Below are 15,427 nucleotides of genomic sequence, written 5' to 3'. Positions count from 1 at the left end.
CCTTCCACGTCCTCCATACAGATTCATATACACACACAAATTTGGGGATACTAATGAGGAAAGCAAATACTCAGTAGAAGACAATACAGAAAACTGCAGTGATAATTAAGATGGAAAGAAAGTAAAATGCTGAAGAAAAGAGGGATAAATAGAATGAGGTTGAGAAAAGTAGTCAAGTAGTTAGCTAGAGGTGTTTTGTGAACCATTGAGATCAGATTTAAAATATATTTCAAATGATTAATGGATTGTATATATGAACAAAATGGTTAATGGGTAAGCCTACCAGTAAGTTAGAATCTAGGAGAATACAGTTTTATTGAACCTGAGGCTCCTAGCCAAGACTGCCTGATGGTATCTAACCAGCTCTGTACTTGCGGCTATTAGGGGCTAAATCATTGCTGTCTAATGAGAATACAACAGCATGTATTCAACGGATGGAAGCATCCTAATAGATGAGAAAGACTGGCTCAGTGCAAGTCAGGCCCATGCTCCATTAATATGCTTAATGGACTCTATTTCAGTTACTTAGCAAAGGAAAATAGAACCTACGGAAGATAATGTTTGTACTTTTTCTCCTAAGAATTTACCTAGAAATAATTCTTCAGTGCCATTCAACTAAAATCTAAAGCTAGTAGCTAACTGACCAGCACAAAATTGTGATAAGGTTTCTAGCATGGCCCCCTTAGTCTGGCACTTGGGGATATACGTTTCCTTCTGTACTCCCTCTACTATACTTTTCTTTATTTTCTTTATTTTTGTAGAATTTGCAGTAGTTCAATTTCAGATGTTTTCCAAAAATACAAATGAATGGTAACCAAATAATTTAGTTAACAAATTTATATTATCAAATTAAAAAATCTTTCTTTTCTCAGTTATGAAAAATACTACTTGATATGTTCCCTGTCTCACAATGGAAAGGATCTTTTTAAACCTATTCAATCAAAGAAGGTTGGCACTTATAAGAATTTCTTCTATCTTATTAAGTGGGATGAACTGTAAGTGAAAGTTTTGGTTTTTTATTTTTTCAGTATGCCCTCGTTACTTTTTTCCATGTATGCATCCTAGTTTTCATTTTTGTCACAATTTCCGTTAAAATCCATTAAATTCTTACATCTTAAGGTCTCTTCTAGATATTCTATAAAAGAGACAAATTCTCCTTTAAAAATATGAAATACTGTTCTGAAAAATCTACATATTGCTAAATTCAGAAACATGCCATTAATTGTTCTTAGGCTTTTGTCAAGTTAAAACTATAAATTTACATATAATTGTACATACAGACCATAGAAATATGGTTTTTATAACATTGCTTACTTTAGTATTTATTCTGCAATACTGTATATATGAAGCCTAGCTCTTGGTTAACATTAGAAAGCTAAATCCATGTACAAGATACTTTCACTGTTAATATTTTTAAAATACCATTTTTAAAGTAAGGGAATGCTTTCACTATTTAGGCAGGTGTGTAATTACAGAACTTTTTATTCTGCATTTATTGTTTCCCTATTTTTCTTTTCTTTTTTAAAATTACAAAAATAATGCTGCGTTGAAAACAATAGTACAAAAAATATGTATGGGTAAAAAGGTGTCATTTATTTTGAACACTTACCATCTTACGACTCCTCAGAGTGACCACTTTTGACCCAATGTATCCTTTCAGACTTAAAAAAAATTTTTGAAATGGTAAACATGTGTCTCCTTGTGTGTATGTACATATATATCTGAATCAGAAATACTCATGAACAGTCACCTAGTTTTTCCTAAAGGAAATAAAAGTGACTACTGTTATTTTGCCTAGAAATTGACATTATCAGGTCTTGAGTAAAGCCACTAAGAAATTTTTAAGAAATATTACATATTTGAAATTTTAATGAAATTTATTTAAGATTTTTTTTTATAGTACATATTGTCCAACCTTGCTACTTAAGTAAAAGTTACTCGGGATTAAAGATTTTTTGATAAGTCAAATAAAATACCTAAAATTGTCAGTCTCATTAAACGGTTAAATTTCATATTTGATCTAATTTGTTTTTTCTATTAATATATTTTCCCCCCCTTAGAATCATTTTTCCCATCCAGATATCACAATTGCCATTAGAATCACTTCTTCACCTTACTCTTTTTGGAATTTTAAATCAGAGCAGTGGAAGTTCCCCTGATTCTAATAAGCAGAGAAAGGGGCCAGAAGCTTTGGGCAAAGTTTCTTTACCTCTTTTTGACTTTAAACGGTAAGCGTTACTGAGTTGTGATGGTGAGTTACTGTGGACACATCTTCAACATCAAAATTGGCTAGAGAATAGGGTGGGGACAATGACGTATATGAGATAATGAGCTACCTCAATTTTTCCAGTGTGATAAAAGGAGGTTATTTCAGAGACACAGATCAGAAGAAACTGCAAAGTGATTCTGCTATAGTTTGAACATAGCTGTCTGGGTATTTAGAGGATTGTTTGCCACTCACTATTCCAGGAGAAAAGCAGCAGCCAGTTCACTCTCTGTCATTTATGCAAAGTACTGTGTTATTGACATAATAGTCATGGTCTTATAAATTTCCTTGATACCAATGAAACAATTCCCATTTTTCTTCTTCTGATACTTTTCCCATTCTTCTCCAGTTTCAGTTGCACATTATTTCCTTCTCTTTACCTGAGTGATCTACCTTTATTGCTATGGGCCCCTGGCCTTAGTCTCCAAAAGTCTCACATATGTACAAAAACTTACTGATCCTTAGGGGTAAAAGAATTCCTTTTGAATCTTGTGTCTAATAGCCACTGGGGTAGTGTAATCTATCTGGCCTTTCAGTTGACTATTTTAGTAATGTTTTAAGTAGTATGTTCCATGAGACTATCAAGTGTCTGTCTAAATGGAAAAAAAAAATCTATCAATTGAATAAGCCCCAGATATGTTTCATACAGTACATGGTAACGTTTTGCTGAGTGATAGCACATTAGCATATTAAAGTATCTCTGAAGTTCTGCAGTCAAGAAGCCTATTGTGTTTAATAACAGTATTACTGTAATGACAAACACATAGTATTTACTATACTAGGTATTAGTCTGAGTGCTGTATACATATTACACCAACCCTATGAAGGCAGGTGTTACTATTCCTTTATACAGAGAGGGAAATCAAAGTACAGTGAGCTGAACTGACTTGTCCTAGGGCACTTAGCTAATGAGTAGTAGAATTGGGATTTGAATCTAGGCAGTCTGGCCTTAGGGTCTGTGTTCTTATTACCCTAAATTGCCATTCTCAAATTTATTTGATACCATGGTACTTTTTTTTTTTCTGTTCTGTAATATATGTTTTGATACATTGTATTCTGTGGGACATTTTGAGAAGTGATTTAATAACTCACCTATTTATCCTACAATAAAACAAAAATTAATGAAAAATTCTGCTAATCTAGTTCTTCTTTTTCCTCTTAAATGGCAAATGCACTTTGGTTTTCTAGTAATCATTTATTAAAATCATACAGTGACTTCACAAATTTTGTTCTTGAAATGTTCTTTTCCCATGTACTTAAACATAGCATCTGTTCCTTTATTTTTTCTCTTTTAGTTACTTTCCTCACATTCGAGGAGGCAGTATAAGATTTTTTTATTCACTACCTTTAGGTAGGCTCAAATTTTATTTGATGTCTGAAATAATTCTGAACCACCAAAGGCAAGAGAAAAGCAGTTGAAGTTATTAGATGAGTATTTAGAATCTTTTGCAAATATAATCTGTAATTACTCTAAAACAGAATATTGGCCACGTGAAGGAGGGAAATTGTGTCCTCAATTGTGATAAATTAGTGTCAGGGAACAGTTATGGGAGAAAATTAAATGTAATTGCATCATTAACATTAATTTTTATCAATAAGTCAGTTCTGGGGCACTTGGGTGGCTTAGTCGGTAAAGTGTCTGCCTTCATCTGAGGTCATGAACCCGGAGCTCTGGGATCAAGCCCTACCTGGGCTCCCTGCTCAGCAGGGAGTCTGCTTCTCCTTCTCCCTCTGCCCCTCCCCCTGCTCCTTCTCTCTCTCTCTCCCGCTCTCTCGCTCACTCTCTTAAATAAATAAAATCTTTTAAATAAATAAATCAGTTCTGAAAACCTTGCTCTTGAAAGCACCAGGGATCTCTGCTTCATTAGAGAAGTACCATCACTTTTTGCCACTTTTATTGTCTAGTAAATGTAATAAATGGGTTTTTGTTTCGTTTTGTTTTTTTAGATAAATGATATAACACTAAAAATTCAAAAGCATAAGGTGAAGGGCAGTTGACTTTTGTTAGACAAATAGTTTATATCCAGCACTCTTCTGTTAAAACAGTGAGCAGATGGCATTTAGCTTGAGACTTTGCCGAGTAGGGCAATTGATCTAGATAGGTAATGTTAGGTCTTACTATTCAAGAAATATTCAAAGGGAAGATGCTTAAACATTAATACAAAGTGTTAATGATTTAATTCAGTTAACTTACTGTAGTATAGTGATCAGAAACCCTGGTCTTGAAAATCTTTTTAAAAATAACTTATGTCGGGGTGCCTGGCTGGCTCAGTCCATTAAGTGTCTGTGGCTCAGGTCATGATCCCAGGGTACTGAGATGGAGCCCTGCATTGGGCTCCCTGTTCAGCAGGGGAGCCTGCTTCTCCCCCTGCTCGTGTGCTCTCTCTCACTCACTCACTCATTCTGTCTCTCAAATAAATAAAATCTTAAAAATAATGTATGTTTAAGGTGCAACCTGCATACAACCTGATGAAGTCATTTTCAGAGGGAAGCTAAAAAACTTACAGGCATTTCAGTCAGCCTCAATAACAAATGAGTTCTTAACTCATTTTTGAACAGAATCGAGCATTTAACCTGCCTATCCTTTACAGTTGTATTTCAGGGTTACCAAATAATTGATGTGAGAAAGTTAATAGAAAAATTCCAGCTAATAAATGCTTAAGAAATGATAGAATATCACAATTTTGTAACCCCTACTGAAATAATAGATTAAGACCAGCGTTCCTCAGTCATGGCACTACTGATATTTTGGGCCAGATCATTCTTTGCTGTAGGAGACTGTCCTGTGCATTGTAGAATGTTTGGCAGCATCCCTGTCTTCTGCCCACTATTTGCCAATAGTACCCCTAGTTACTAACCAACAATGCCTCCAGACCTTGTCAAACGTCCAATGGGGGCAAAATCACTCTTGGTTGAAAACCATTGATTTAAGCAGTGATTATCAATGCTTGCTTAAAACCATTAAGTGATTAACTTTTCTGGAACATTATAATGGGTAGTATAGACTGGGCCCAAACAAACTGATTATCTTCACACAGAGAGAAACCAAACAGTGTGCCTCTTTATTTGATATAATAGGAAGTAGTATGCAGTTCTACCTTTATTAAATATTCTTGCGAGATAACTAGAACTGAATCAGATCAAGCCTCTAGATTTAACTACTTTACGAAAATGTAGGAGATAAAGGGACATCCTAAATGACACTAGAGGAATGCAATCAGTAAAATCCAGGGTATAGAAAATTCTTAAAACAAAAGACCTGGTTTCTTCAACAAATGGCGGAGATTAAAAAAAAAAAAAAAGGAAGAATGCATAGATAAAAATAAGAGTCGGCAAATTTTTCTGTAAAGAGGACCAGATAGAAATAGTTTAGGCTTTGCAGGTCATAATACAGTTGACTCTTGAGGTGCGCCTGGGTGGCACAGCGGTTAAGCGTCTGCCTTCAGCTCAGGGCCTGATCCCGGCATTATGGGATCGAGCCCCACATCAGGCTCCTCTGCTATGAGCCTGCTTCTTCCACTCCCCCTGCTTGTGTTCCCTCTCTCGCTGGCTGTCTCTATCTCTGTCGAATAAATAAATAAAAATCTTAAAAAAAAAAAAAATTGACTCTTGAACAACTTGGGGGTTAGCAGTGCCTTCCCTCCCCTAGTGCGATCAAAAACCTGAATATAACTTTGATTCCCCAAAAACTCAACTAATAGCCTGGTGTTGACCAGAAGCCTTATTGATAACACGTGGTCGATTAACACATATTTTGTTTATTAATATGTATTATATAGTGTATGCTTATAATACAGTGGGGTAAGAAAAGAAGATGTTATTAAAGTCATAGGAGAAAATACATTTATAGTATTGTATCAAAAAAATCCTTATATAAATGGACCTGCACAGTTCAAGGGTGTTATTCAAGGGTTAACTGTAATCTCTGTCACAAATGCAAAAGCAAAGGCAAAAAGCAACAATAGTCAATATGTAAATGAGTGTGGCTTTGTTCTGATAAAAGTTTATTTACAAAACCAGGTGGTGGGCCTGCAGTTAGGCCCTTAAATTAAAATATACTTAGAACAACATCAGCCAAAAGCAATGTTGGAAGTTGCTTGGATCTTTATCTGAACAACCAACTGTAAATAAACTTGTGAGACAATCAGGGAAATTGGAGGACTAACTAGATAGCTGATGATTTTAAGTAATTATTGTTAATTATTTTAGGAGTGATAATGGTGTTGTACTTGTTTTAAAATAAAACAGTGTTTCTTGTTTAGAGAGATATAAAATTATTTACAGATGAAATATCAGAATTTGCCTTAAAATCTAGTTGGGGGTGAGGGTGGATCTGAAAAAGAGTACAATGTGTCGAAGATTTAAAGGCTGTTAACCTTCAAGAGACAACATTAAGACTAGAGTCTAGTTTTGGAAAGGATATTTGCTGTTTGAATAAAATTTGATGAAGTTTACAGTTTCCTGCTTTTATATCACACGTTATTTTTCAGAAATTTATTCTGTGTAAAGATATATCAATGTGTTATTGATAAGTGTTTTTAAGTAGACCATAAATTGGTGGTCTAGGGTAAGGGTCAGCATACTCCAGCACACTGCCTGTTTTTTGTAAATAACAGTTTTGTTAGAACACAGCACACATTTATTTATGTATTGTTCATGGCGACTTTTGCAGTATAACAGCAGAGTTGAGTCTGCAACAGAGATTGTCTGACCCAAAAAGCCCAAAATATTTGCCATCTGACCCTTTTTACAGAAAAGGCTTGCTGACCTCTGGTTTAGAGCAAAGATACAACTTCTCATCTGAAACGATTAGTGTTTTGCTACAAAGTAGGTATTGGTTTCCTTGGCATGTGGTTTGTTCTTAAGGTGAAAGTCAGTGAACAGTTATATAATCCAAACTGTTACCTTGAGATGTATTCCATTGTAGATGATCTTTAAAGACTGTTCTTCACCTTTCTATTTATAAAATTTGCTTGGCGGGGTGGGGGGTGGGGGATGCCCTCTAGCTCCGTCAGACGAGCATTCAACTCTTGATCTCTTTTAAAAGTTGCTTTGGGGATAAGTGACTCCAAGTCTTTACCCTTTTATATTCTATCCTCAACCCCATTCCTCCCAAGATACATTATTTCATTCTCCCCTCCCTTTGTCCCAATCCCCACTCTTCAGTACATTTATCTGAAGTATTAATATACTATGGTTAGTGACTCTGGTATGTTCTTAAAGGTGATAATCTTTTTATCTAATGGAGAATAAATGTTTGGATAACCATTTCAAATTACCATGTGAAGTGAGTTTTTGGTGTGTGTGTGTGTCTGTGTGTGTGTGGTGTGAGTTTTGAAGCAATTTTTAAAATGAAAACTACAAAAATAAATGAAAGCTACAGTATTCTTTTGTCTACATTCATGAAGGTTTTTAACACGTGGAACTAAGCTTCTGTATCTTTGGACTTCGTCACATACAAATCCTGTTCCTGGAACAGTACCCAGAAAAGGGTATGTGATGGAAAGAATAGTGTTACAGGTAATGGTACTTCTTGATACATGGGGAGGTTGAAATTTCTTATTAAGATGTATATGTATTCCATGATTTGGATTGTTAACTAAAGCCTAATTGATTTTGTTTGATCTTAGGACCTTCGATTTAAATGTTAATAAACCATTTCCTATTTCTGAGAAACAGCAAAAACAATGAACTTGTATCCATCCTAAGCAATATATGTGCTTTTGAGAATTACCAATGATGGTAATCACTTTCAGTGAAAGGACAAGAAGCATTAATTCAGTATTCAATCTAATAGTCACCCTGATGGCTAAGAATCAGCTTTCTTAAAGATAAGTTATTGTGGCAGATATGTGGGCTGTTTAGCTGCAATCTGATCAAACTCTTAAATTTTTAAGGTTGATTTTCCTTCTCCTACATTTGATGTCATTTATACTACTCCTCAAGTTGACAGAAGCATTATACAGCAACACAACTTAGAAACATTGGAGAATGATACTAAAGGGAAACTTCTTGATATTCTTCATAGAGACTCATCACTTGGGTATGCTCCTTTGATTTTTGTTTTGCCTGGGTATTTCTTACATTGTAAATCTCAAGTTAATAGTTTATTAAATGCCCTGATTTAGTTCATGATATAGTAATCTTCTTGGTATGGAAAGTTTTCTATTTGTTTTTAGTTCTATTAAAAAACCATATGACTACATAAAACTTTCAAAATTTGTACAAGTCAAACTTTTACATGATCAAAAGGCAAACAACATTGAGAACTAAATTTATAGTAAATATCAGTAAATTTAAAAAAAATATATAAAGAACTTTTTCATATCAATAGAAAAACCAACAACTTAGTAATAGACAAAGAATATGACTAGATAATTTTTTGGAAAAGAAATACAGTGCCTTTTAAATATCTGAAAAGATGTTTGACCCCTCAGTAATCAAGAAAAGGAAAATTACTACAAGATAACATTTTACACACATGACTTCGTTGAAAATTAAAATGTTTCATCTCATAAAGTGTTGATGAGGATACAGAAAAATAGGAATTAAACTGTTAGCTAAGGAGCTTTCGGGGAGCAATTTTCCAAAATCAGTAAAGGTCATAATGTACATAGTCTGTAACCTAGGATTATATTTCTGTTTAATTATATATCTTAGAGAAAACCTTTTATATTTGCTTACGGAGGAAAGAATATTCATTGCAGTATTTGGATTATTGTAAAAGTGACAGGGAGTATCCATCAGTAAAGGTTAAATTATGGTACGTTTATCCAATGGAGCATTATGTAACTATTAAGAATGAACTTATAGCTATATGTACTAATATTAGTAAGATGTTAAATGAAGAAAGCAAGGCGAATATTTTATGTGGTGTGTTACTTTTACATAAAGAAAAAAGAAACTACACATACCTACGTATATGCTTCTATACAAGTAGACTGTCTCTGGAGGGTATGTAAGCTTATTAGGCAGTTGTCACTGGGAGGGGAACTGGAAGGAGAGACTTCACTCTGCACCTTTTTGCAATATTTGAATTTTTTTCAGTGCTCCACATGACATGAATGCATCAGTCATGTACACAAAAATGGATGGGTAGTAAAATAGTGAATATTTCATTCACATAAACATTTGTCATTAAGACTAAATTAGAGCCTCCCAAACAAGTACTTCTTATTTTGAATGTTCCTCATTTGAGCTATATACTCATCTTCTAAAATCATCCTCTAAAATGTAATAGCGTATTTTTTTTTTTTTTTTTTTTGCATGACATTCGATTTTACTTGTATAAAATGGGTGAAATCCTTGCTATCTCTTAGGGTGGGTTCTGCTTATTCAACTCTGATTTCTAGTGCTTGACATCTGGTTGGAGCTCAATAAATTTTTATTATACTGAATTATCCTTCATTTTCATAACTAAGACTTTTATCAAGGCAGAATGATTTCTTTCTATCCCCCAAATTAGAGGAAATTAGTAGTGTTTGCTGTACATGCATTTTTCTATTCCAAATTAGTATTAATGATTCCACCAAGAAGTGGCTGTCCTAAAATGAATAAATTTCTTCTTTGTATTTTTAATCATTGAGATTATAACTGTCATTATGATATTATTGAGAAGTAATTTAATTCTGTTATATATGCAGACTTTCTAAAGAAGATAAAGCCTTTTTGTGGGAGAAACGCTATTATTGCCTCAAACACCCAAATTGTCTTCCTAAAGTACTAGCAAGTGCCCCAAACTGGAAATGGGCTAATCTCGCCAAAACTTACTCACTGCTTCAGCAGTGGTCTCCATTGCACCCACTGACTGCGTTGGAACTACTTGATTCAAAGTAAGTTAACCATGACTGAATGTACTTGGGTATGCTCCTTTGATTTTTGTACTTTTATTGTTGTCAGTTTTTCCAGTAGAGTATATTATGTTGCAGGAGTACTTCCCTTTGTTTTAACATGAAAGCAGTTCAGTGCAATATAAATGTGTAAATGTGTATTTTTACAAACATACCTTTTGTGCTGGGGTTATTAAAAGGAGATGTCATGGGGTGCCTGGCTGGCTCATTCAGTAGAACACGAGACTCTTGATCTGGGGTGGGGAGTGCGGTCATGAGTTCAAGCCCCATGTTGGGTGTACAGTTTACTTTTAAAAACAAATTAGAAAAAGAATAGAGATGTCATATCATTTAAAACTAACCTAAAGGGGCACTTGAATGGCCCAGTAGGTTAGGCCTTTGGCTCAGGTCATGATCCTGGAGTCCCTGGGTGGAGCCCCACATCAGACTCCCTGCTCAGGGGGGAGTCTTGCTTCTCCTCCTGCCCTTCACCCTGCTTGCACTCTCTGGCTCTCGCTCTCTCAAATTAATAAAATCTTTAAAAAATTAAAAAATAAAACTAACCTAAAGAGGGATTTAAGTTCTAAATTTTGAGTCATTTGTTGTATTTTTATGATGTGGATCAAAATTTTCATAAGCTTAAGGTTTCTGAACAGTCCTAAAGTTGAATTTGCATAGTACAGTAAGATTTTTCTTCCAAAGAAAGAAAGAAAGAGACACATTGCTTTTGAATAAAGAGCTATTTGAATATTCTTTGTCAGGTATAGATTAAGATTGTGTTTTTAGGAAATATAGCTTTACTAGAAAGAAATCACCATCAAATCTTGATTTTCGTGTACTTCCCTAGATTTGCTGATCAGGAAGTGAGGTCCGTAGCTGTGACGTGGATTGAGGCTATAAGTGATGATGAACTAACTGATCTTCTTCCACAGTTTGTACAGGTGAGTCTTTACTAGGTTACCTGTCCACCTTACTCTCCCACCCATTTTTTATGAGTAGGGAACTTGCTAAAGGATCCCCGTTCTGTTTTGATTAAAAGTACTTTTGTGGAATGTTGAGGTACCTTACATTTGGATGTAGTATGAATTTTTTTCCACTATTGTTAGCTGTCCCCTTGAATATTAAATATATGTACCTGGATTTTTAATTTTCACATTTTTAGATTCTCAGAACAAACCAGACTTGAGTTTTTCTTTGGTTTTTCTTTACTAGCCATTTAAACTTAATAAATAGTATTCCCAAATCTACAGTTTTCTGCTTGATTTCATTAATTTGGCCTAAGTTAATTCATCTGTTTCATTTTTATCAGTGTTATCTTACATCTTGTTTTATATAGTTTCTCTTTTGATCATTTTATCCTAATAATGGAGTTTGGGCTTAACCACTAGTAATTCTTATTTTCCTTTATGTGTAGGCTTTGAAATACGAGATTTACTTGAACAGTTCATTAGTGCGCTTCCTTCTGTCCAGGGCATTGGGAAATATACACATAGCACACAATTTATATTGGTAAGATTTAAACTTTTTTAAAGTAATTTATTTCCATTCCTAGTATTTATGGAGATGATGTACTCTGAAAGTCCAGACGGTATGCTCAGACTGCTTATTGTCAATACCAGATGTTTTATTAAGGGCATTAGTACAAAGAAGTCAGATTTTTATGTCCTCAGAAATAAAACCCAAAATAACAAAACTCTTAATTGCAAAGATACTTGGCATGTTAGAGCCCCATAATAATGAGTTTTTACTTGCTTATGTAGCTTAAAATAAATTTCTGGATTCCAAAGTGGCTGACATAAATATTTTGCTGTATTAGGCTCCTCAAGGATGCCCTGCATGATGCACAGTTTGGTGCCCGATATGAACATGTTTTGGGTGCTCTCCTCTCAGTAGGAGGAAAAGGACTCAGAGAAGAACTTTTGAAGCAGACAAAACTTGTACAACTTTTAGGAGGAGTAGCAGAAAAAGTCAGGCAGGCTAGTGGATCAGCCAGACAGGTATGTACTCAAAAGAGGGAACATAAATATTTTGATGTTAAAGGATCTCTATAATGTTGTTGAGTTGTTATTCTTTACCAGTAGACATCCAGTAGACTCTAACTATGCCTATGCTATTTTGAGCAGATGAATTCAAAGGTTGTTTAAAACCATAGGAAAAGATTTTACAACCTAATGCAGAAAATCAGGTTTTTTTAATTCCCATTTTATGAATATTTTAATTCCCACACTTAGGAATTCCTTCCTGGTGACAATTGTTGTCTTGAGTTTCTTTTTCATTGTTTTTTTTTTTTTTTTTACTTTTTTGTGACTGTAAAAGTAATGCAAGTATGAGTTGATGCTAATGTTTAAAAAATCCAAATAATTTATAGAATAAAATTTTTTTAATTAAAATTTTTAATTAATTTTAAAATTAAAAATTTTCCAGTTCATTTTCTCCCTGTTAGGTATCTGTTCATGGTTGCTTTATGTCCTTTTTGGTCTTTTATATGACTTATACATATACTAATGTTTGGATTTTTAAAAAAATTTTTAAAGAAATACATGTACACACACATAGATACATACATACATATTGTTGTTGAGATTAAATTCACCTATTTAATTCATTGTCTTTTAGTACATTCACAATGTTATGCAGCCACTACCACTAATTCCAGAACATTTTCATCACACCAAAAAGAAAGCCTGTACCCACTAACTTCTCACTCCTCATTCCCTCCTCTTCCCAGGCCTTGGTAAGCATAGATCTGTTCTATGGATGTACCTATTCTGGACATTTCATTTAAGTGGAATTACACAGTATGTGGCCTTTGTGTCTTGTTTCTTTCACTTTGCCTAATATTTTCAAGGTTCATCCATATTCTAACATGTATGAGTATTTCACTCCTTTTTATGGCTGAATAATGTTCCGTTGTGTGGATATACCACATTTTGTTTATCCATTCATCAGTTGATGGACACTTGGCTTCTTTCAATATTTGGCTACAATGAATAATGCTGCTGTGAACATTTGTGTGTAAGTTTTTGCTTGGATACCTCTTTTCACTTTACCTAGGAGTGGAATTACTGGGTCATAAAGCAATTTTATGTTTTAACTTTTTGAGGAATCACCAAACCGTTATCCAAAGTAGCTTCATCATTTTATATTCCTACTAGCAATGCATGAGGATTCCAACTTCCCCACATCCTCACCAACATTTGTTATTTTCTGCCTTTTTAAAAAAATTATAGTCATCTTTATAGGTATGAAGTAGTATCTCCTTGTGGTTTTGATTTGCTTTTCCCTGATGATCAGTGATTTTGAGCACATTTTTATGTGTTTCTTGGCCATTTGTATATCTTCTTTGGAGAAATTTCTAAGTTTTTTTTTTTTTAATTGGTTTGTCCTTTTGTTATTGAATTGTTCTTCAGGTGTTTGGGATATTAGACCCTTATCAGAGATACTGTTTGTAAATATTTTCTCCCATTCTTTGAATTATCTTTTCATTTCTTCAGTAGTATCCTTTAATGAGCAAAAGTTACTAATTTTATGAAGTTTATTTTTCCTTTTGTTGCTTGTGCATTTGATATCTAAGAATCTGTGGTCAAATCCAAGGTCACAAAGATATACACCTGTTTTAGGAGTTTTATAGTTTTGCTCTTATGTAAGTCTTTGATCATTTTGAGTATTTTTTTATATGCTTTGAGGTAAGGATTCAACTTTATTCTTTAACATGTGATTATCCAGTTGTCCTAGCACCATTTGTTTTTTGTTTTTTGTTGCTCCAGTTTTTTGTACTTTTTTATTTTCTCCCTTCGTAATGATACGATAGCCAAAGTTTGTCTTAACTGGAGGGTCTGTAAACACAGGCTTATTCAGCCCACTTAAAGGTGCTGCTTTTTGAAATGGTCCCACCATGAAACCTCTGGTCATCCAACCCACATCACTTTATCTTCCCTATAAAGAGCAGCCACTTTATTTAATCTCATTCCAGATTTTAACTTTTCCATAGCTTCCATTATTTTCCCATGTTTTTCACACTTAATGTGTTTGCTACACCTTTGGAACCCTGAACTGTCACTCCTGGAGGCTGCTCCCTACTCCCCACCCCCACGCTTTTTGCAGAACTGCTTTTTCCCTTGGGCAGCATCTTCGAAACTTCACAGTACCATTTGCTGAAGAGACTTCTTTCCCATGAATGATCTTGGCACCTTTGATGAAAATCAGTTGACCATAGACATAGGTTTATTTCTGGACTCTGAGTTCTATTCCATTGATCTATAAGATTATTCTTATGCCATACTGTTTTCATTTATTGTAGCTTTGTAGTAAGTTTTCAAATCAGGAAGTATCAGTCCTCTAACTTTGTTCTTTTTTAAGGGTTTTGTTTGTTTGTTTTGTTTTTGTCTATTCAGAAGTCCCTTGCAGTTTTGTCTGAATTTGAGGGCCATCTTATACATTTCTGCAAAAAGGAAGTTGGAATTTTGATAAGAATTGTGTTGAGTCTGTGGGGCGCCTGGGTGGCTCAGTCAGTACAGTATCTGCCTTCGTCTCAGGTCTTGATCTCGGGGTCCTGGCATCAAGCTCTGCATTAGAGCCTGCCTCTGCCTCTCCCTCTGCTGCTCCCTCTCCTTGTACTTTCCTTCCTCCCTCTCTCTTTCTCTCTCTCTCAAATAAATAAAAAGCATTGTGTTGAGTCTGTAGGTTAATTTGGAAAATACTGCAATCTTAATAATATTAAGTCTTCCATTTCATGAACACAGGATGTCTTTTCATTCATCTAGATCTTTAATTTCTTTCAGCAATTATGTGGTTTTTTTGTGGTTTTCTTTTTTATAATTGCTTTTTTTTTTTTTTACTTATTGAATTTGTGTGAAGACCTATAGTTAAACTTCATGTTTCTTAATGGGTACATAATATTACAAGGTATCGTAGCGTAAATTGTGAACCATTACTTCTGTAAGTGTTTACACATTTTTATTTTTCCAGTCCTACAATGAACTATAGTGTATAAGTTTTTGCCCCTTTGCTGCTATTTCCTTATAGGCTATTCCTATAGGCGAAATAGCTGAGTCAAGAATGTGTATATTTTTAGTTATATCTTTTTCTCCACCAATAGATTACAAAAGTGTCTTTTCCTGCCCTGTTGCTGGAACTGGGTGTTACCTTAAATTTTTAATCTGTTAGATGAAAAATTGCATCTCATTTCTGCTTAATTTCTATTCATTTGACTGCTAGAGAGTTTTAATTAATATATTAAATAGACCATATGTACTCCCCCCCCATGCCTTTGCCCATTCTATTTTTATAGTAAAAATTAACTCTTTAGCAACAACTTGTTTTTGACCATTTG

General features: G+C 34.3%; 1 protein-coding gene and 1 pseudogene across 2 annotated transcripts in view; one reads left to right on the top strand and one right to left on the bottom strand.

The window, feature by feature from the left end:
* Positions 1 to 15,427, top strand: part of PIK3C2A (phosphatidylinositol-4-phosphate 3-kinase catalytic subunit type 2 alpha) — a 167,616-nt gene that overhangs the window by 128,949 nt on the left and 23,240 nt on the right. For both annotated transcript variants that reach the window (XM_057317081.1, XM_026487210.4), the window contains 8 exons: positions 873 to 995; positions 2,061 to 2,228; positions 7,675 to 7,786; positions 8,164 to 8,309; positions 9,910 to 10,098; positions 10,943 to 11,036; positions 11,510 to 11,604; positions 11,912 to 12,092. In XM_057317081.1, coding sequence (XP_057173064.1) covers positions 873 to 995; positions 2,061 to 2,228; positions 7,675 to 7,786; positions 8,164 to 8,309; positions 9,910 to 10,098; positions 10,943 to 11,036; positions 11,510 to 11,604; positions 11,912 to 12,092 — 1,108 coding nt within the window. The remainder of the gene's footprint in view (positions 1 to 872; positions 996 to 2,060; positions 2,229 to 7,674; positions 7,787 to 8,163; positions 8,310 to 9,909; positions 10,099 to 10,942; positions 11,037 to 11,509; positions 11,605 to 11,911; positions 12,093 to 15,427) is intronic.
* LOC123000402 (peptidyl-prolyl cis-trans isomerase NIMA-interacting 4-like) lies at positions 13,665 to 14,224 on the bottom strand (annotated as a pseudogene).

This window comes from Ursus arctos, unplaced genomic scaffold (genome assembly GCF_023065955.2).
Source record: "Ursus arctos isolate Adak ecotype North America unplaced genomic scaffold, UrsArc2.0 scaffold_23, whole genome shotgun sequence".
NCBI classification, from domain to species: Eukaryota; Metazoa; Chordata; class Mammalia; order Carnivora; family Ursidae; genus Ursus; species Ursus arctos.
Note: the sequence above shows the minus strand (reverse complement) of the source record. Positions and strands in the feature narration are given on the sequence as shown.